General features: G+C 51.2%; 1 protein-coding gene across 2 annotated transcripts in view; it reads left to right on the forward strand.

Moving 5' to 3' along the window:
* The window catches only part of C22H1orf127 (chromosome 22 C1orf127 homolog), a 39,082-nt gene that overhangs the window by 15,460 nt on the left and 2,621 nt on the right, over positions 1-21,001 (forward strand). The window contains exons 5-12 of one of the 2 annotated variants that reach the window (XM_063631817.1): positions 3,221-3,345; positions 5,462-5,605; positions 10,969-11,007; positions 11,967-12,104; positions 12,611-12,695; positions 14,523-14,719; positions 15,539-15,662; positions 20,210-20,403. In XM_063631817.1, the coding sequence (XP_063487887.1) occupies positions 3,221-3,345; positions 5,462-5,605; positions 10,969-11,007; positions 11,967-12,104; positions 12,611-12,695; positions 14,523-14,719; positions 15,539-15,662; positions 20,210-20,403 (1,046 nt within the window). The remainder of the gene's footprint in view (positions 1-3,220; positions 3,346-5,461; positions 5,606-10,968; positions 11,008-11,966; positions 12,105-12,610; positions 12,696-14,522; positions 14,720-15,538; positions 15,663-20,209; positions 20,404-21,001) is intronic. The other variant, XM_055261595.1, reaches the window with a different exon arrangement.

The following is a 21,001-nucleotide window of genomic DNA, read 5'->3' on the forward strand; positions in this document are numbered from 1 at the left end:
AAACAGAAGGCAGCGCTGTGAAGGCGCGGCCCACGTGCTTTTTGTTTACAGCTATGTCTTCAGAACCGAGAACACTGCCTGGTGCTTAGAAGATTCCCAATAAATATTTGTTGAATGAACAAGTGGCCCAAAGCCCTGGAAGAAGCGTCCATCTGGTACCGATATGCTCCAAAATTGAAATCACTCTGCAAAAGTGGAAGTGAGACTAAAGGGGTGATTCTCACACACTTGAGAGAAATGGGAGGCCATCACATGCTTGGTGGGGGAAGAGCGCACCTAAAACAGCAAAAAACAAGGGCATAGTGTCACTTCCAGAAATTTCTGCCATGAGCTTTCCAACAGAAGAAGTAGGAAAGCATTGGATGGCATCAGGGTACCTGGAACCTTCTGGAACCTTCTGGAGGGAACACAAGTAGAGAGAGGAGCAAACAGCTTGCTTCCCTCCATGCTGTCCATCTCGGTGGCTGCAAAGCAAGCCCCCAGGTTCCTCTTCTCTTTTGCACAGAAAAAGAGATATTGAAGAGGGAGGCTTTCCAATCTCACTGAAAGTCTAGGAAAACCTCCTAGGGACCCTGCTCATTCTGGAAATTCCTAAAGCAACTTCTGGGACCGGTAGGGCCTAAATCTGCCCTGGGAGGGCCAATAACCCATTGGCCAGCCAGCCCGGGACGCCTTGGGAGAGACATTTGTGTATTAAAAGGCCGCTTTTCCAGGAGAAAAGCTGTGGATACATTAAGCTGTCGCCTGTTCTTTGGAGAGCCATTATTAATGGAAAACAATAGATTAATAGTTTTAAAACGCTTGTTCAATAAGTAATTTTTATGGCTCTGGATAGAGCCCATTAAACATTTCTGTGTGTTATTATAAAGAAGTTTTAAGCGTAAAATCATAAAGCCAATAATCAGAGAATTAGTCACAGCGGCCAGCCACAGGCCATTAGTTTTAGGCGCTGTCAGAGACACCTGTGGCTTTTGAGGGAGAGTTTTCATTTCACGCGGCAACGCCAGGTGGGGATGGAGAAATGACGGTGCCTGCTGCCTTCCATAAACTTGAGGGGACAGCAAGCAGGTGTGAGCAGCAGGGTGCCAGGCAAATATTTACAAAGTGCAAACGTGAATGCAAAACTAAAACGATCCAGGTCAATTTGCACATCCAGCTCAGACACTTTTTCTCCCCAGCGAGCTACCTTTCGCAGCCTTCCTCCGCCAGAGGCAGAGGCACGGCCTTGATCTCTTGCTAAAGATAGCGGTGGAAGCTGCGTGCTTTTGATAGGAAAGCACGTCACCAGAGAATCCCACATAGAAAGGCTGCCAGAGCTGTTTTCTGGAATAGCGTATTCATCTCCCATCAAATGCACAGTCGACTCAAGCATTTGAAAGTGAAACTGAGCTTTAAAAATGCTTTAAAAATAATTATGACAAAAGCAATACAAGATAATTACAGAAACTAGAGGCAATCCAAAGGAGATAATCAAAACTGCTGGTAATCCCTCTACCCAGAGATAGCCCCCTTTATTTTTCACTCATTCAACAACTACTTATTTATTTATTTATTGAGATGGAGTCTCACTTTGTTGCCCAGGCTGGAGTGCAGTGGTGCAATCTCGGCTCACTGCAACCTCTGCCCCCCGGGTTTAAGCGATTCTTCTGCTTCAGCCTCCAGAGTAGCTGGGACTACAGGTGCCCCCTACCGGGCCAAGCGAATTTTTGTATTTTTATTTTTATTTATTTATTTTTTTGAGACAGAGTCTCACTTTATTGCCCAGGCTGGAGTGCAGTGGCGCAACCTCGGCTCACTGCAACCTCCACCTTCCGGGTTCAAGTGATTCTTCTGCCTCAGCCTCCTGAGTAGCTGAGACTACGGGTGCCTGCCACCACTCCCAGCTAATTTTTTTGTATTTTTAGTAGAGACAGCATTTCACCATGTTGGCCAGGCTGGTCTCAAACTCCTGGCCTCAAGTGATCCACTTGCCTCGGCCTCCCAAAGTGCAGTGATTACAGGTGTGAGCCACCATGCCCAGCCTCATTCAACAGCTATTTATTGAGAACCTTCTGTGTGCCAGAAACAGCTTGAGGCACTAAAGATGCAGCAATGAACAAAACAGACAAATACCTCTGGCCCCATGGAGCTGACATTTGACTAGAGGGCAATAAACAATCAATATAACAAATAAGCCAGTAAGATAGTTGGTTAGAAGACAATGATTGTGCAGAAAAGGGTGAAGGAGGGCAGGATCGGGGAGTGTTAAGAGGGTAGTCAGGGTGGGCTTCATGGAGAAGGCGACATTTGCACAAGGACTGAAAGGAGGCAGGGGAGTCAGCCATGCGGATATCTAGGAGAAGAGAGTTCCAGGCAGAGGGCACAGCCAGTGCAAGGGCCCTGAGGCAGGAGTGGGCCTGGGATGATTGAGAAATAGTGGGTCTGGTGTGTTTGGAGCAGAGGGAGGGAGGGGAAGAGAAGTAGTAAAGGGGGTCAGAGAGGTGAGGGCAAGTCACGTGAGGCTTTCAAGGGCTTTGTTTTTTTATGCAATGGATTTTTTTTTTTTTTTTTTTTTGGGACAGTGTCTCACTCCGTCACCCAGGCTGGAGTGCAGTGGCACAATCTTGGCTCACTGCAACCTCTGCCTTCCGGGTTCAAGTGATTCTCGTGCCTCAACCTCCCAAGTAGCTGGAATTACAGGCGGGTGCCACCACACCTGGCTAATTTTTGTATTTTTAGTAGAGATGGGGTTTCGCCATGTTGGCCAGGTTGGTCTCGAACTCCTGAGCTCAAGTGATCCTCCCACCTTGGCCTCCCAAAGTGCTGGGATTACAGGTGTGAGCCACCGTGCCTGGCCAGCAATGAAGAGGTTTGAGCAGAGGAGAGACACAATCTGCCTACGTTTTGAACAGGATCCTGCGGGCTGCTGCATGAAATATACACAACAGGGGCAAAGGAGGAAGCCCGGGGACATGGGAGGAGGCAGCCGCAGTGACACAAGCCGAGGATTCGCGGGGGGAGATGGGGTCGGATTCTGGATACACCTTGAATGAAGAACCATCGGGCTTTCCTGTTGGTATAAGCCTTTCCAGACTTTTAAAAATTACTGCTATTTTTATCCCCTCCAGGTAAGAAGCTTCCAGGCGGAGCAGTTTCTATCTGTGAGTCTGATATTTCTGACCCTGCCAGAGAAGCCACCTCCACAGGTTCAACCCGCGTTTCTGTCCCTTTCTCATTCCAGGCACCTGGAGGACCCCTGACCACCTGGATTCTTCTCTTGCTAAATGTGGCTACTTCCTACATCCGGCTTCAGATGGTGACTTCCTTTTTCGAGTTCAATACTCGGCCTGCTTTGTGCAGAAAGAGGTGGGTTTGGGAAACTTTTTTGTTTTTTTTTTTTAAAAGGAGATTTAAGGAGCTAAGCCTGAGCTCAGATGTCAAGTAAGGAGACACTGCACCATTATTCCTCAGTAGAAACTGAGCTGAGGGAGACCAGAAATCTCTGCCCTCATGGAGTTTATGGGCATAGATATTAAAAGGCCGCTCAGCTCAGATGCTGCCTCCTCCAAGCAGTCCTCCTGAGAATCCCCCCTTCTCTGTGCAGTGGACCTGCTTCTATCGTTGCCAACACTGACTCATAATGTGCCCACTCACACACCATCTCCTGCTGGACCTGGAGTCTCTGGGGTGAGGCAGTCACACCCACAGGCTTGCCTCAGGGCCTGACACACAGTAGGTACTCAATAAGTGCTGAATGAAGTGAATAAATGGTGCTGAGGAGTTGCAAAGGCTGACTGACAGCCCTCACTTGCACAGGCCCATTATGGGCTCACGAGACCATGTGACTCTAAAATTTACAGAAGCAAGATATTTTTGTATTCTTTTTCCTTTTTTTTTTTTTTTTTGAGATGGAGCCTCGCTCTGTCGCCCAGGCTGGAGTGCAGTGATGCAGTCTCGGCTCACTGCAACTTCCACTTCCCAGCTTCAAGCGATTCCCCTGCCTCAGCCTCCCAAGTAGCTGGGACTACTTGGAAAAAGTAGCTGAGACTACTTGGTAAAGGTGGGGTTTCACCATGTTGGCCAGGCTGGTCTTGAGCTTCTGACCTCAAGTGATCCACTCACCTCGGCCCCCAGAGTAGCTGGGACAACAGGCATACACCACTACACCCAGATAATTTTTGTACTTTTTGTAGAAGATGGGGTTTCATCATGTTACCCAGGCTGGTCTGGAATTCCCAGGCTCAAGCCATCCTCCCGCCTTGGTGTCCCATTGTGTTGAGATGATAGGAATGAAACACTGTGCCAGCATTCTTGTTACTTAAATTTCACTCCAGGGGTCCTGCAAGGGGACAACCAGCCGCACAGTTTGGCTCAGAGTTTTTTTTTTTTTTTTGTCTTTTCCTCACCTCCACTTCCCCTTTCCATTTCTTTGTGCTCCCTTCCTTGACCTAGTCCAGAGTTTTTGCCGAGTGGGGCTGTGGTCTGGAGTGGGGGAAGGAATTTTGGGAACTACCCTGCTCCTTCTCTTTCTCTTCCTCTCTGTGGTCACCCTTCTCTGACAGCCCTGTCACCCTTCTCAGGCCCCACCGCAAAGCTTAGACTTGGGTTCTTCTTGTGTGGCTGAATGAGGGCAGCCTGGGAGGGGCGGAGGGACCTATTGGTTTGACATCTTTGAAGTCTGCCTTGTACCGGAATGAGCTAGACCAGCTCTCATGTCTAGTCTCAGAAATGGCCACATGCCTTTGGCTTAGTGATTTACCTTCTCTAAGCCTCAACCGCCTCATCTGTAAAATGGGAATTTTATGTCTCATAAGCCCAGCCTTGGCTGGGCTTGGTGGCTCACGCCTGTAATCCCAGCACTTTGGGAGGCCAAGGAGAGCGGATCACTTGAGGCCAGGAGTTCAACACCAGCCTGGCCAACATGGTGAAACCCCATCTCTACTAAAAATACAAAAATTAGACAGGCGTGGTGGCGTATGCCTATAATTCCAGCTACTTGGGAGGCTGAGGCACGAGAATTGCTTGAATCCGGGAGGTGGAGGTTGCAGTGAGCCAAGATCAGGCCATTGCACTCCAGCCTGGGTGACTGAATGAGACTCTGTCTCGACAACAAAAAATAGCCCAGCCTTATGAGACACTGGTGAGCATCAAAGGAGATAAAGTGTGAACAAATGTTTGTCAACTCTCAAGGGACATTCGGACGCAAGCTCTTATTCTGTCTGACTAGGTTTGACCTTCCCCAAATCCCCAAATGCTCCCCAGCCTGGAGGGCTTCCTTGGTGGGGGCTGAGCTTCCAGAGCCAGACCCAGGCTCCGTGTTGGTGTCGACCTTGGTCTCGTTTCCCATCCCTCTTCCACAAGCCCACCTTCTAGGAGGTTCATGGTATGCTGTTTGCTATGAACAGGGACTGACCTATAATTGCAGCCTACTAAATGTATTTTCCTCTCTCATTTGCACACATGAAATTTGCCCTACTTCCAGAAAGCAAATTACAGGCTGGAAATCAGAATATTTCAGAAAGGGGTGACGGGGTTGGAGCGGAGTGATCGCTACATAATGAAGTGTCCGATGCTAAGGTCAAGGCTGGGCCAGGAAAGCGTCCACTGTCGGCCCATGTTCATCCAGGTAATGGGTTCGGAGGGTCTGAGGGGTGGCAGAGGGACCTCCTAGGCTGGGCTTCTCTCTAAAGGCCAAGGCAGGTGGCCCTGGCTCCTGCACCATAGGACGTGGCCCAGGGAGACAGGTGGTAGCTGCAGATGCAGTATGGCATTGTTCTCCTAAACATCCTTGGGTACTGGCTGGGTGCCAAGTCTGCTGGGTTTGGTTCTGAGCAAGGAGGGGTGAGATGGGAGGGGAGGGGGAGATTAAAGTTCTCTGACCTCAGGTTCTGGATTTCCCATCTTGGCTGGCTCAGGGGGCCACTTGGGTTATCACCAAAGCTGCAAAATTGCATCTTTGTGTCCTTTCTCTCTGGATTGAAAAAATTTGCTGGTTTGGATGCTTTTTTTTTTTTTGACCTGGGTAATGTCAAAGAGTTATAGACCCCAAATACGATCAGGTGCAATGTCTACATTTTAAACATCAGGGAAGAAAGGTTGAGCCCCAGCCCAGATCCAATGGTGAGCTCTTTCATGGCCGTGTGCATTCCGTGAATTCAAGTTTCTCTCTAGCTCTCATCAGCGGGGCACCTCTGTAAGCTAAACAAGATTTGGATGGGAGTGGGGAGGGCTAGAAACCCAAACATCTATAGGGACCAAACCCGCCACACAAATGAGCGTGCTGGACTGAGGAGGAGGCAGTAAAGAATTTTACTCATTCCTTCATTTAGTCAGCTGGTGCTTTTTTTTTTTGAGATGGAGTCTTGCTCTGTTGCCCAGGCTGGAGTGCAGTGGTGTGATCTCGGCTCTCTGCAACCTCTGCCTCCCAGGTTCAAGCGATTCTCCTGCCTCAGCCTCCCAAGTAGCTGGGATTGCGGGCGTGTGCCACCATGCCCAGCTAATTTTTGTATTTTTGGTAGAGACGGGGTTTCACCATGTTGGCCAGGCTGGTCTCGAACTCCTGACCTCAAATGATCCACCCGCCCCAGCCTCCCAAAGTGCTAGGATTACAGGTGGGAGCCACTGTACCCGGCCTGTTTTTTTAAAGAGACAGGATCTTGCCCTGTCACGCAGGCTCACTGCAGCCTTGACCTCCTGAGCTTAAGGGATCCTCCCACTTCAGCCTCCCGAGTAGCTGGGACTATAGGCTTATGACACCATGCCCAGCTAATGTTTAAATTTTTTGTAGAGACAGAGTCTCACTATGTTGCCCAGGCTGGTCTCAAACTCCTGGCTTCAAGCGATCCTCTCACCTTGGCCTCTCAAAGCCCTGGGATTATAGGCATGGGCCACTACTCCTGGCCCAGCAAACACTTATATATGGCTCATTCTGTGCTGGGCACCGTTCTACTCACTTTGCAAATATTAACTCATCTCACCTTCATAGCAATTCTATGTAGTTGGTTCTATATTGATCCCCATTCTGCAGGTGAGAGAACTAAGCAGAGAGAGATTAGGAGACTTGCCAGCTGGTAGCAACAGAGCTGGGCTTTGAGCCAGGCCACATGGTGCGGGCTGGGGATGCTGGAACAGGCACAACCTGCAGTCCTGGCACCCTACGGAGGCAGCTGAGGCAGGACTCCACTCCAGCCCCATTTTGCCAGATTTTCCAACATTTCAAGATAAACTGGAAATCTATAATTGTATGTGAAATCCTCCAGTTAAAAAAAGTTCACTTTATTTATTATTTTGGGGGGATGGAGTCTCGTTCTGTCACCCAGGCTGGAGTGCAGTGGCATGATCTCAGCTCACTGCAACTTTCGCCTCCTGGGTTCAAGTGATTCTCCTGCCTCAGCCTCATGAGTAGCTGGGATTACAGGCATGCATCACCATACTCGGCTAATTTATTATATTTTTGGTAGAGACGGGGTTTCACCATGTTGGCCAGGCTGCTCTAGAACTCCTGACCTCAAGTGATCTGCCCGCCTCGGCCTCCCAAAGTGCTGGGATTACAGGCATGAGCCACCACGCCCGGTCAAGTCACTTTAATTTTGTAGGCACTGTGCGGCTCAAACAAAGTGCTGGATTTGGCCTGAGGGATTTGGGCAGGCATCTTCTGTCTGTGAGGAGGAGGAGGAAGGAAGGAGGGAGAGAAAGGAGAGGAAGGCAGAACTGAGAGGAGGAGGTTGGAGTGAAAAGGCTGCTGATGACAAACACCATTTATTCAACAAGCATTTATTTATTTATTTATTTATTTATTTTGAGACAGAGCCTCGCTCTGTTGCCTAGGCTGGCATACAGTGGTGTGATCTCGGCTCACTGTAACCTCTGCCTCCTGGGTTCAAGTGATTCTCATGGGATCACAGGCATGTGCCACCACCAGTTTAATTAAAGCCAGTTGACTTTTTTATATTTTTTGTGTTTTTAGTAGAGATGGGGTTTCACCATGTTGGCCAGGCTGGTCTCGAACTCCTGACCTCAACCGATCCACCTGCCTTGGCCTCCCAAAATGCTAGGATTACAGGCGTGAGCTGCCTTGCACCTGGCCCCAACAAGCATTTATTGAGCATCTATTTTATGTCCAGCCCTGTGCTGCTGCTAAGGGAACAGATATGACCAAGGCATGACTTGCGCCAGGAGGAGCTTATCGCCTTCTTCTCCTCTGACCTGAACTTCAAAAATGAGTGTGCTGTGGTGGGAAGGGCCCCGGCACCAGCCCAGCTCAGAAGACCTGGGCTCATCTCCGCTCTGAGCCCAGCTCACTGTCATGTTGGACTCTCTAAAGTTCCTTTGCTTCTTAACCTGAAGGAGCAGGGGCTGAGCGGGAGGGGCTTCCTCTGCCCACCTGCCTTTATTAAGGGCTCAGAGTGGCCACGCCAAAGCCGGTGTTGGTGCACCTAAGAATTGAGGGGCCGGCCCCGCCCCGGGATCCCCAAGCAGGGCTGCCAGGGCACCTGTTTGACATCCCAGGGCTGGTTACTGCTCCCTTTGCACTGGGCCTGTGATTCTCGAAGCCGCCGCCAGGGGGACGGTGTTGCTGTCCTCACACGACACTGGGCCTGGGCCGAATTGCTGAGAAAAGCAGAAACGACTCCTCACCTGGGCGCCCGCTTGGTCTCCATCGTCCTGCCCTTGAAGCCCAGATGCCCCAATGTCCCAGTCCCTGGCATCCTTTACTGACCGAGGTGTGGGAGCAGGTTGGGGGGGGGCTCTGCATCCCTAAACAGAGTCTCACAGAGGTGGGGAGCACACAAGGAGCAGAGGCGGGTCTCTGCTGCCCCCGCCTCCCCTCCAGCCCCTTCCCCCATCTGAGAACCTCATCGAATTGACTGATTCATTCCCGGTGACTTCTGCAGCCGCCACTTCCGTGGCTGCATCTTGAACTTGCATTAAGTTTTAATTAAAGCCGTTTCACCGGCCTTGCCCTTGGCTAAATGCAGCTGTGGGCACAGGGCACATAGATATTTAATACTCTGCCTCTCCCTGCTGATGGCGCAGGGTGCCCAAGGGTGTACCCGAGCCGTGCCCTGCTCGCAGCGATCTGCGAGATCGCTTAAGTGTGCCCACAGGCCCCGAGCGGGAGGCCGCGCAATAACTATTCATTGCCCTGGGTTAAGTGTGCCCGGGGGCACCCGTAAACTCAATGCAGTGATTAGCGATTGCTCCCAGTGAAGGCTGCCCGAGCTCCTGCGGAATGTCCACGGGCCCTAAATAGAGCCTCCTCCTGGCGACTTAAAGGGCACGGTGCGTTTTGCCTGCGCACTTGTCACGTCTTCCCTTCCTTCCTTTTTTTTCTTGGAGACAGAGTCTCATTCTGGCCAGAGTCGCCTAGGCTGGAGTGAGTGGGACAATCTCAGCTCGCTGCAACTTCCGCCTCCCAGGTTGAAGCGAACCTTGTGCCTCAGCCTCCTGAGTAGCTGGGACTACAGGCGCCTGCCACCACTCCTGGCTTTTTTTTTTTTTTTTTTGTATTTTTAGTAAAGATGGGGTTTCACCAGGTTGCCCAGGCTGGTCTCGAACTCATGAGCTCCGGTGATCCACCCGCCTCAGCCTCCCTAAGTGCTGGGATTCCAGGCATGAGCCACCGCGCCTGGCTTTCCCTTCCTTCTTTTAGCAGAATTGCTTTCCTTCTTCTTACAGCCTGGCCTCTGGGGGCCTCTCTGCCTTCTTCCTGGTTCAGCAGCAGGGGTGGGCTGGGGCACCATGGTGCAGCTTTGGTGGTGTAGAGGAATTCCCGCATCCTCTTCATTCTCCTGCCAGACCTTGTGGACGTCTTCTCCATTTCTTCCACTTTGCTCCCCAAGGGAAGGCAGCACCCCCTAAAAGCAAGGCCATCACAGGGCTGACCCGAGGGGCTCCCTGTGGGCCGCCTGAGCCTGCTGCCAACATGGGCTCTCCGGGGCCAAGGAACAGCCGAGCTGGGCAACTGGGGAGGCTGCATGGTGGTGGGGTGCCTCTTCCTGGCCCCACCCACTCCTTTCTGCTTCTGGAAGCCCTTCTCTGTCCCTGGGGAGAAAAGGTGGGTAGCCTTGAGTTGGGCAGCTGTCAAGATGAGTCAATTCACTCTGGCCCCAGTCTCCCCATTCTGTATCGAGTAGGAGACGGGGTCTGATGGTCTCCGAGGGACCCTCTGCTGGTCTGTGACTCTGTCCAGTGCCACAACCTCCCTGGCCAAGTCTGACACAAAGGCAAAGGGGCATTTGGAGAAAGTAGAGAGACTTGAGAGAGCACCTGTGTGGGCAGCACTGGCTGCAGAGGAGTTTTGGGGAAGGTCCCTTGCCCACGCCATCACCTTGGACCCTGGTCTGTGAAACGGGAGAATGGTGCCACCCTACGGGATGGCTGTGAGACTCAGGCGTGGTACGAGAAACCACTGTCTCGGTTTGCCTGGGCCTGTCTCAGTTTTAGCACTGAAAACCCCACATCAGGGGCACCTCTCCACTCCTGGGGAACCGGGATGGTTGGTCCCGCTAAAAACGGTGCCATTGGGGGGCACAGGTGTACTCTCTGGGCCCGTAGAAGCCCTTACTCTCTACACTGCTGCTAGTTGGATCCAAAGTGGAAAGAAAAAGGGCGAGGAAGAAATTGGGACCTAGGGAGAAAAACAAGACAAGAGGCCTAGGAAACAGCCCCAATGGAAGTGGGCTGTGAGCAGGGTTGGTCCCATGCACATCCGATCTTGGCCTCACCAGCTGCACCCAGGACCCCAGCTGCCCCCTTGGCCGGGCCCAGGATGGCAGCTGAGGTGGTGACATTTCCCTGCGTCTGTTGACACTAGAGTCCCAGAACATAAACGATTTTCTTGTCTTAATGAGCAAACAACCCAGTGGCACAGCTCTCTCACCGGCCTCCTGCTGGGGTAATTGCCGGCGCTGATGGGCACAGGCAGGGATGTTTGCTCACCTTTACTCACCGCTTGCAGGAGACATTGCTTCCTCTTTGTCTCTGCAGGTCTCCCGGCCCCTGCCCCTGCGGAGCGACAATAGACAGGTAAGTGGGCCCCATTGGAATAGCAGGAGCAACTCTCTGGAAGTTTCTGCCAGGCCTGGTGGGTGCTCGGGATGCTCTGAGGCAGCTTTTGAGTTTGCTTGTCCTCTGGAGAGTGTCATGGATGGTACAGACTCTTAGGGACCAGGTCTTGCCAGCTGAAGTTTGAAGCTCCCGCTGATGCCCTCCAGGCAGAGGCCTGAGGCCATCTGAGAAGAACCTTGAAGAGGGGACCCCAGCTTTGGGTGGGAGGCTGGGTTGGAAGGCTCTAAGGTCCTTCCTGTGCTAAGATTCTCTCTGCCAAGTCTCCAGTGACAGGGAGCTTGTTCCTTTGTAAGGAGCTTGTTCCACGTTGCACAGGTGTTTCCCGAATTTTCCTTCTGCTGGTCCTTTGAGTGTTTCCCGCAGCCTCCCAGAAGGAGCCAGTCCCTCTTCTCCATTTTACATCCCTTTGAATATTTGGGGTCAGTGAGCTTGACCTTCCCAAGTCTTCCTGACGTCCCCCTGCCAGTCCTCCTGAGATGGGAGCTGGGGACCCTTCCCTGTCCCTCTGCCCGCATCTGGCCCTCACCTTTATTCAAGGCCCCGATTCCCATGTCCCACTAAAGGGTGGCAAACAGAGCCAAGAACAGGACTTCAGTTGTGCCCAGCCAGGGCAGCATAGGGGCCAACTGGTTGGCATTGCTGTTAGGGGTAACTGTGTGTTCGTTCTTTCAGTCGCGTTGTACACCTACTGTGTGCCAAGCACCCCTGCAAGGGACCTCCTCCCCTAAAGTATAAGCGTGCTAGTGTCTAGTTGACTCTCCTCCCCGAGTGGCCTGCCGTCCTGCCTCCTGGCCTAGATTATCCTCCCCGTGACCCTGTTACCTTCCTAGGTGACCCCTCAAGTGTCCCTTCTCCATAACCCCTAGTGACCGTACCTCCCTGGCCACATGATTTGTGAAAGTGTCCTGTTTCTCCAGACTCCATGGCTGCTGTCCCTTCGAGGGGAGCTAGTGGCTTCTCTTGAAGATGCCAGCCTGATGGGACTGTATGTGGACATCAACGCCACCACTGTCACCGTCCAAAGCCCGAGACAAGGCCTTCTTCAGAGGTGGGAGGTCAGTGGTGGGCAGCAGGCCCTGCCAGGAGGTGAGGGGCCTCTGGGGCATAGCACCCAGAAGAGCAGGTTGCCACCCCTCCAGTGACAAGTCAAATGTCCACCTGCGAGACTGGACAGATTTAGGCAGGCGCCTTAAAAAATTGGGCCCCATTAGCGTAAAGTGCTCCGCTCTGCAGATTAGGGGCTCCTGCAATCATGCATTCAGCTCGTCCTGATCATGGTGGCAGGAGCGTAATTACCATCTCTTTAAATAGCCCAAAGTTGCCGTGTAAGAGAAGACGGCTCACATGACATTTGCTCTGAGCTTGCTTCCTGCCAAAAATATCTCAGCTAAATAATATTTCCTAGTTGCATCGGCGCAATAATCCCTGACCTGGGCTTTGTAACACTTGGGGCTTTAGTTCAGAGACTAGTTCGAAGGTGGGAGAGGGGGCCCCTGTGGAGGGAGTTTGCATCTGGAAGGAGCAGTTTTGGAGACCTCAGGGGGACCCCCTCCTTCTCCAGGTGCTGAACACCTCTGTTGAGCTCCTGCCACTGTGGCTGGTGAGCGGTCACCATGCCTATTCTTTAGAAGCTGCTTGCCCACCGGGTAAGACCCAGGAGTGCCCCTAATGTCCACCTTTCCAACTTCATCCCATTCTGGTCTCTGTTTTCTCCCTTCTCTGGGCACCTTATTCCCCTCTGTCTCATCCCACCTCTCCTCTCCTCAGTCCCAACCTTGGCTATGTGTTTCAGAAATGCTTGGGACAAAGAGAAGTTTGCTTTTGCTGGAAGGTGTTGGGGTATGTGTGTGTGGAGTAGGGGTGGGATGTGGGGTGAATAAAAAGTAAAATCATCGGCTGGGCGCGGTGGCTCATGCCTGTAATCCCAGCACTTTGGGAGGCCGAGGCGGGTGGATCACGAGGTCAGGAGATCGAGACCATCCTGGCTAACAGGGTGAAACCCCGTCTGTACTAAAAAAATACAAAAAATTAGCCGGGCGTGGTGGCAGGCGCCTGTAGTCCCAGCTACTCGGGAGGCTGAGGCAGGAGAATGGCGTGAACCCGGGAGGCAGAGCTTGCAGTGAGCCGAGATCGTGCCACTGCATTCCAGCCTGGGGGACAGAGCGAGACTCTGTCTCAAAAAAAAAAAAAAAAAAAAAAAGTAAAATCATCTACTACAGACCTGCAAACTTGAGGTCTGCAAATTCTTGGGAGCTCCCAAGCTGGCTCCAGGGACTCTGAGAACAGAGACGGGAGAGAGCCTGCAGCCTGGTCAGACCCTCCAGGGCTCTGTGATCTGAGGGCTGTGGGGACCCCTGATCTAGACCACGTATGTGATAACTGTTTTGTTCAGCCTGGAGTGACACCATTGCCCTGGGTCTTATGTCATATAAAGAGGTCCGGAATCTGGAAGACCACTTCCTACCTCCAGGAATTTAAATTCAAAGAACTCGGCGTGTAAAGTTAGGTGGATCAAAGGCTTCATCCTGTGTGGGTAGATTAGAGGTGGTTTAGACTTTCCATTTGTATGAATTTTATCATGGACTGAGTTTCGGGATCGGGGCTCTGGGGATTTTCAGGCATTGGCAACGACCATCATGAGCCTCCAAACATCTCTTTCCCTGTTCACAGTGTTTCAAATCCCTTTATATAAAGGCAGATGCTTCCATTAGCAGCTGCAGAGCTGCCTTAAAATGTCCCCCTGAGAGCCTGACACAGTGAAATTCTTGCTAAAGTGTAAACAACTGATAGGAGCTGTATTTCTTTCTTTTTTTTTGAGATGGAGTTTCGCTCTTGTTGCCCAGGCGGGAGTGCGGTGGTGTGATCTCGGCTCATTGCAACCTCCACCTCCAGGGTTCAAGCTATTCTCCTGCCTCAGCCTCCCAAGTAGCTGGGATTACAGGCGTCCGCCACCACACCTGGTTAATTTTTTGTGTTTTTAGTAGAGATGGGGTTTCACCATGTAGGCCAGGCTGGTCTCGAAATCCTGACCTGAGGTGATCCACCCACCTCGGCCTCCCAAAGTGCTGGGATTACAGGTGTGAGCCACCGTGCCTGGCCTAGGAGTTATATTACTTAAGAGTTGCTGTGGAAATGGAAGGGGCACTGGGCTAGGTCACCGAAGCCAAAGACGGTCTCGGTAGAGACATTTCTGCAGCTTCCCTGCTGGCATCTGCTTCCTGATGGGCCTTTGCAAGTGGCAAGGTCTGTCAGGTGTTCGGGGATGGTCTTTTTTTCTTATTTTCTTCATCCATGCAGCTAAGTTTCAGCCCAGGCAGTGATACCAGGACACCAAGTAACTTGCTGTCACTGACTGGGGAAGTGTGCTGTGCTGGCCACAGGTGTGGCCCCTGGAGAAGGCCCACCACCACTTAATTTGTCCACAAGCCTGCAAAGTGTGTCTTTTTCTGTGTCCTGTGTCCTTCCCATTCCAGTGTCATTCCAGCCAGAGTCGGAAGTCGTAGTTCACATCCCCAAGCAGAGACTGGGTCTAGTCAAAAGAGGTTCCTACATTGAGGAAACCCTGAGCCTCAGATTCCTCCGAGTCCACCAGTCCAACATCTTTATGGTGACCGAGAACAAGGACTTTGTGGTGGTCAGCATTCCGGTGGCCGGGGTGCTCCAGGTCCAGGTGAGTATCCAGTGGCATCTCTGTCTTGCCCCTTCTCTTCCTGAGGCCCTTCTCCTTTGGTCACCAATGCCATATGCGGTCAGAAACATGGAGGGTAGGCCAGTCACAGTGGCTCCTGTCTGTAATCCCAGCACTTTGGGAAGCCGAGGCCGGAGGGTCACTTGAGCCTAGGAGTTCAAGACCAGCCTGGGTAACATAGTCAGACCTCACTGCTACAAAAAAATTAAAAAATGAGGTGGGAGAATTGCCTGAGCTTAGGGAGTTGAGGCTGTAATGAGCTGTGATTGTACCACTGCACTCCTGCCTAGGCAATGGGAGTGAGACCCTGTCTCAAAAAATAAAAGTGGAGGGCAGATCTGTGGTGCTGGCTGAAAATGGACTTCACCATGTATGCCCCTCAGGCCCATACTTTTACCAAGGTAGCCCCATCAGGGGACAGCCACAGGGCATGGGATGCCCCTGCCATGTGCAACTAATTTCTTTTCTTTTCTTTTCTTTTTTTTTTTTTGAGACGGAGTCTTGCTCTGTCGCCCAGGCTGGAGTGCAGTGGCACGATCTCGGCTCACTGAAACCTCCTCCTCCTGGGTTCAAGCGATTCTCCTGCCTCAGCCTCCCGAGTAGTTGGGACTACAGGTGCGTGCCACCACGCCCAGCTAATTTTTTGTATTTTTAGTAGAGACGGGGTTTCACTGTGTTAGCCAGATGGTCTCAATCTCCTGACCTCATGATCCACCTGCCTCAGCCTCCCAAAGTGCTGGGATTACAGGCGTGAGCCACTGCGCCCAGCTAACGTGTAACTAATTTCTTGTGGCCCCACAGCGATGCCAAGAAGTCGGAGGAACCCCGGGAACACAAGCTTTCTATAGGGTAGACCTGAGCCTGGAATTTGCCGAGATGGCTGCCCCAGTCCTCTGGACAGTGGAGAGCTTCTTCCAGTGTGTGGGTGAGTGAGGCACCATGAGGCTGTGACTGCTGGTAACAGGCACACACTGCACAAACCCTCTTTCCTTGGCCCTGGGGTTCTTTCTTCTGTGACAATGTTTCACTTCCTGGACCCGACAGCTCCCATACCTACAAGGTAAGTGAGGTGTCAGACATACTGGCTGGAACTGGCAGGAGAACAACAGTATCATGAGAACTGAATGGTGATGTGGTTCCTGGCCCTGGAGTCTGCCAGGGAGGGGACAGGGGAGGCAGATGGGGGTGCATCCATTTCCTAACCAACCACACAACCTCAGTGAGTTACTTAACCATGTTGAGCCTCAGTTTTCCCATCTGGAAAATAGGCATACCAGTACCCAGTTTGAGGATCGAATGAGATAAGGGGAATGAATGGCTTAGAAGAGTGAGTGCCTGGCGCAAGAGGAGCTGTTTCCATTTATCCACTCTCTCTGTGTGAGCTCCAGTTCCTCGGGTCACTTGGTAGACAGATGAGTGTCCCTGGCAAAGAGCACGACACAATGCAACTTGTTTCTCAGCTCAAGAGGAACCTTCTTCTAAACGTGGTGTATGCCTTCATGCTAGGATGCTGGGATGGGGTTTTTGGCGAAAGCTCCGCTAACGGACAACCTGGTATTCACACATGCAAAACCACCAGGAGCAAAATCCATTGAAATACAGCACAAGGAAATGCACATAATTCACAAACGATGTCGATCACTTTCATCTTATACTTCCTAACTGTCCTCAATCGAAGACAGACGCGAAGGAGATTTAACTCAGATGTTAATAGCGCAAGTTTGCCCTGTCACGAGGATATGATGTTTCGGTGCTGCACAAAAATGTAATTATATTCAGAACTATATTTAAAGATTAAAAGGGGGACTGCCTACCACAGCTAGCCCCAAATTCAGAATTAGAAACAAAGAAAAAGGCGGGATGGGGGGTGAGTTCTGACAGTCTGCTAAAAATGGAAATGTTTCTTGAAAATTTTTACACATTTCGGCTGTTTTTATTTTAACAGTTTCCTGCAGTGATGACATTAATCTTGGAAAGGGAGGGCTAGAACTTTATCCAACAGATATTCAATAAGCAGTTGCAGTTTATGAGGCCCCATGCAAGGCTTAGGTGGGAATAGAGGCTGCTGGATTTGGTTCTTGCTCTCAAGCAGCATCCAGTCTGGAAGGGAAGATAAGAAATGCCCAGAGAAAGGCCGGATGCGGTGGCTCACGCCTGTAATCCCAGCACTTTGGGAGGCCAAGGTGGGAGGATCACTTGAGGCCAGGAGTTTGAGATCAGCCTAGCCAACATGGCGAAACCCTGTCTCTCCTAAAAGAGGACATCTCTAATGTGTAATCTCAGCTACTTGGCCGGCTGAGGCAGGAGAATTGCTTGCACCTGGGAGGTGGAGGTTGCAGTGAGCTGAGATTGTGCCACTGCATTCCAGCCTGGGCAACAGAGCAAGACTCATCTCAAAACAGAAACAAAAACAAAAAACAACACAAAAAAAATGCCCAGAGAATTATGAGGGCAGGTGGACTCAGGAGAGATGTCAGAGAGTAGATGATCTTTATCCTGGGTTTTGATGAGAGGGCAGGTCCTTGATAGGAAGATACGGAGTACAGTATAAAAATAGATCAGCAACAGCAATAGAAACATTTTAGGAAGAGCTTTTTGGCCTCTCTGGAAAGATTTACACAGGGAAAGAATGTTCTCTTCCTCGTTTTGTTAATTTAACATCAGCAACCGGAATGAATCTCTCCCCTCCCTGGTTCCCAGCACACCTCCCCTGCACCTCCCCAGCGGGCTCCCTGCAGCTTCGAGGTCTTTCTATTCTTATTATAGTTATGGTGCATGCTCCTGTCTCTCCCTCTAATATGAATTCATTCAGATCAGGGGCTGTGCCCTGTTCGGCTTCTTATTCTTGATGGGCCTTATCTTGCTGCCTTGCCCTTGGTAAGCACTTCATAAATGCTTGTTGGCTTGAAATTTCACCAGGAATTAAAAAAAAATGTTTTACACAGATAACATTTTTCTTTTGTAAATATGTGACTAATGTGTTGGAATATTAATATATGCTAGAATTGCCTAAACTCCCCGTGGTTAGAGATTTTTAAAAAATCTTCCCCCTCCCTGACCCCAAAAGTAATTAGAACCTATAGGACAAATCCTAATTATTGAAGTGTCTGGTCTGGAGAAATCTAAGAGATGGTTTAGATATAGTTGTTTTCATATTTGTGTGTATGTGTGTGTGTACATATATAGATATATATATATATATATATATATTTTTTTTTTTTTTTAAATAAGAGACAGGGTCTTTTTCTATTGCCTAGGCTGGAGTACAATGTTGCAATCATAGCTCATTATAACATTGAGCTCCTGGGCTCAAGGGATCCTCCTGTCTCAGCCTCCTGAGTAGCTGGGATTATAGGTACAAGACACCATACCAAGCTAGTTTTTAAATTTCTTTTTTTTTTTTCCCCGAGATGGAGTCTCACTCTTGTTGCCCAGGCTGGAGTGCAATGACACAATCTTGGCTCACTGCAACCTCCGCCTCTCCTGCTTCAGCCTCCCGAGTAGCTGGGATTACAAGCGCCTGCCAGCACGCCTGTCTAATCTGTATTTTTAGTAGAGATGAGGTTTCACCATGTTGATCAGGCTGGTCTTAAACTCCTGACCTCGGGTGATCCGGCCGCCTGGGCCTCCCGAACTTCTGGGATTACAGGCGTGAGCCACCACGCCCAGCCTTAAATATTTTTTATAGAGATGAGATCATGCATGTTGCCCAGGCTGTTCTTAAACTCCTGGGCTCAAGTGATCCTCCTGCCTTGGCCTCCCAAAGTGCTGGGATTACAGGCGTGAACCACTGTGCCTGGCCTGTTTTCACATTTTAAAGTGGGGTTCACTGATGGAAATGGCTCTTGGGGTGCGGCAGGGAGTGACAGTGGCGGGACAGTGGGGAGAATAAGAACACCCAGGGCCTGGGCATGGGAGGATAAAGCAGCAAAGCTCAGTGTTGGAGGTGACAGGGAGTGGTGGAGACTCCTGGGAACCCACAGCCACCAGGTCCCTCTAAGTGGAGCAACCTCGCTTAGCTGGAGCTGATCCTATCTTGCAGGGAGGCAGGCCCATGTAGCCAAATCTGGTTTTCCACGAGAACCTGGTTATATAAGAACCCCTGCTTTTAAAATGTTGTTGGTTAATTTGTTTTTTTAATTTTTTATTTATTTATTTTTTTTGAGACGGAGTCTCGCTCTGTCGCCCAGGCTGGAGTGCAGTGGTGCAATCTCGGCTCACTGCAAGCTCCACCTCCCGGGTTCATGCCATTCTCCTGCCTCAGCCTCTCCGAGTAGATGGGACTACAGGCACCCGCCACCACGCCCGGCTAATTTTTTGTATTTTTAGTAGAGACGGGGTTTCACCGTGGTCTCGATCTCCTGACCTCGTGATCTGCCTGCCTCGGCCTCCCAAAGTGCTGGGATTACAAGCGTGAGCTACCGCGCCCGGCCTGTTGTTGGTTAATTTAAAAAATAGTTCAAACACCCTGCAGGCCGAGTCAAACATGTCCAAGGGCTGTATTTGACCCCTGGGCCAGAATTTGCAAGCTCGAACCCAGCAGTTCTCAACTGCGGTTGATTTTTGCCTCTCAGGAGACACTTAGCAACATCTGGAGACCTTCTTCGTTGTCATGACTCAGGGGATCCTACCAGCATCTGGTGGGGGGAGGCCAGGGGGCCTGCTAAACACCCTGCACTGTACCTCCTCTCCCACACTTGGCAAAGCGTGATCAGCCTGGAATGCCTACGCTGCCTGGGCTGAGTCTAACCTGAAAGGTGGTCGGGAAGGGAGCACTCTCCGGTTCTCTGTGGTTCCTGAGGCTGAGCCAATGTATTTGACCTCAAAATAGGAAATGGCTCAAAGACGAAACCATCTGGTGGCATTGAAGCTGGGACAGGGAGTCAGGGCCAGGTGCCCCTTGCAGAAATTCGAATTTCTGTGATTTAATTTTAAATAATGGGCCGGACATGGTGGCTCATTCCAGGCCAAGGTGGGTGGATCATTTGAGGTCAGGAGTTTGAGACCAGCCTGGCTAACATGGTGAAACCCCATCTCTACTAAAAATACAAAAAAATTAGTTGGGCGTGGTGGTGCACACCTGTAATCCCAGCTACTTGGGAGGCCGAGGCAAGAGAATCGCTTGAACCCAGGAGGCAGAGGTTGCAGTGAGCCAAGACTGCACCACTACAACCCAGCCTGGCCACAGAGTGAGACTCCGTCTCAAAAAAAAAAAAGAATCTTTACGTCCACATAGTCTCAAAAAGGACTCCAGTTGGGAGGACTGTGAACTTCAGCCAATGGACATTTCCCAACCCAGGGCTTGCATCTGACCTCCCCAAGCTTCCGTTCCCCACCTGTGGAAAAGGGGTCACTTGTGGTCCCTTCCATTCCCCATCTGTGGAAAGGGGTCACTCATGGTCCCTTCAGCAGGGCATTGGGAGGATTTTGCTTCCTTAGGAGGAAGGCTGACCTCTGTCTTCTCTCTGGAAGATTCAGGAACAGAGTCGCCTGCCTCAACTGCTGCACTGAGGACCACTCCCTCCCCGCCATCCCCAGGACCAGAGACCCCCCGCCCAGCGGGAGTGCCATCTGCTGCTTCCTCCCAGGTGTGGGCTGTAGGACCAGCTGCCCAGGAATGGCTTTCTCAGGACCTCCTGCACCGGCCTTCCAATGCGCTGGCCAAGGCACGTCTATGGCTGCATACTCTGCCCATGGTTTCCTCCAAAGAGTCCGGTCCCCATGAGGTACCGGTAGACCCAGCTGGGCCTGAGGCCCTTCTCTTTCACCACCATTCTTCCAAAGAGAGCCCCACTCTGATCCCTAACCATGTCACCTCCTCAAATTCAGAATATTTCCCATAGAAAGCTGGGCCCCCAAGAGCTCCCCCCGAGGGCAAACCCCCTTCATCTGTCAGCCTGGATCACAGCAGCCTCCCAGGGCCTTGAGACACAGCCAAAGGAGGCAGCGGGGGGGTCAGCAGCTATGCACACAAACGGAGGGAGGGAAACTGAGGCACACCAGAGGACTGGAGACCCAGAAGTCACAGCTTCCTCCAGCTCTTCTTTTTTTTTTTTTTTTTTTTGAGATGGCGTCTTGCTTTGTCATCCAGGCTGGAGTCCAGTGGCACGATCTTGGCTTACTGCAGCCTCCACCTCCCAGATTCAGGCGATCCTCCTGCCTCAGCTTCCCGAGTAGCTGGGATTACAGGCACATGCCACCACGCCCAGCTAATTTTGTATTTTTAGTAGAGATGGGGTTTCACCATGTTGGCCAGGCTGGTCT

This window comes from Symphalangus syndactylus, chromosome 22, assembly GCF_028878055.3.
Source record: "Symphalangus syndactylus isolate Jambi chromosome 22, NHGRI_mSymSyn1-v2.1_pri, whole genome shotgun sequence".
NCBI lineage: Eukaryota > Metazoa > Chordata > Mammalia > Primates > Hylobatidae > Symphalangus > Symphalangus syndactylus.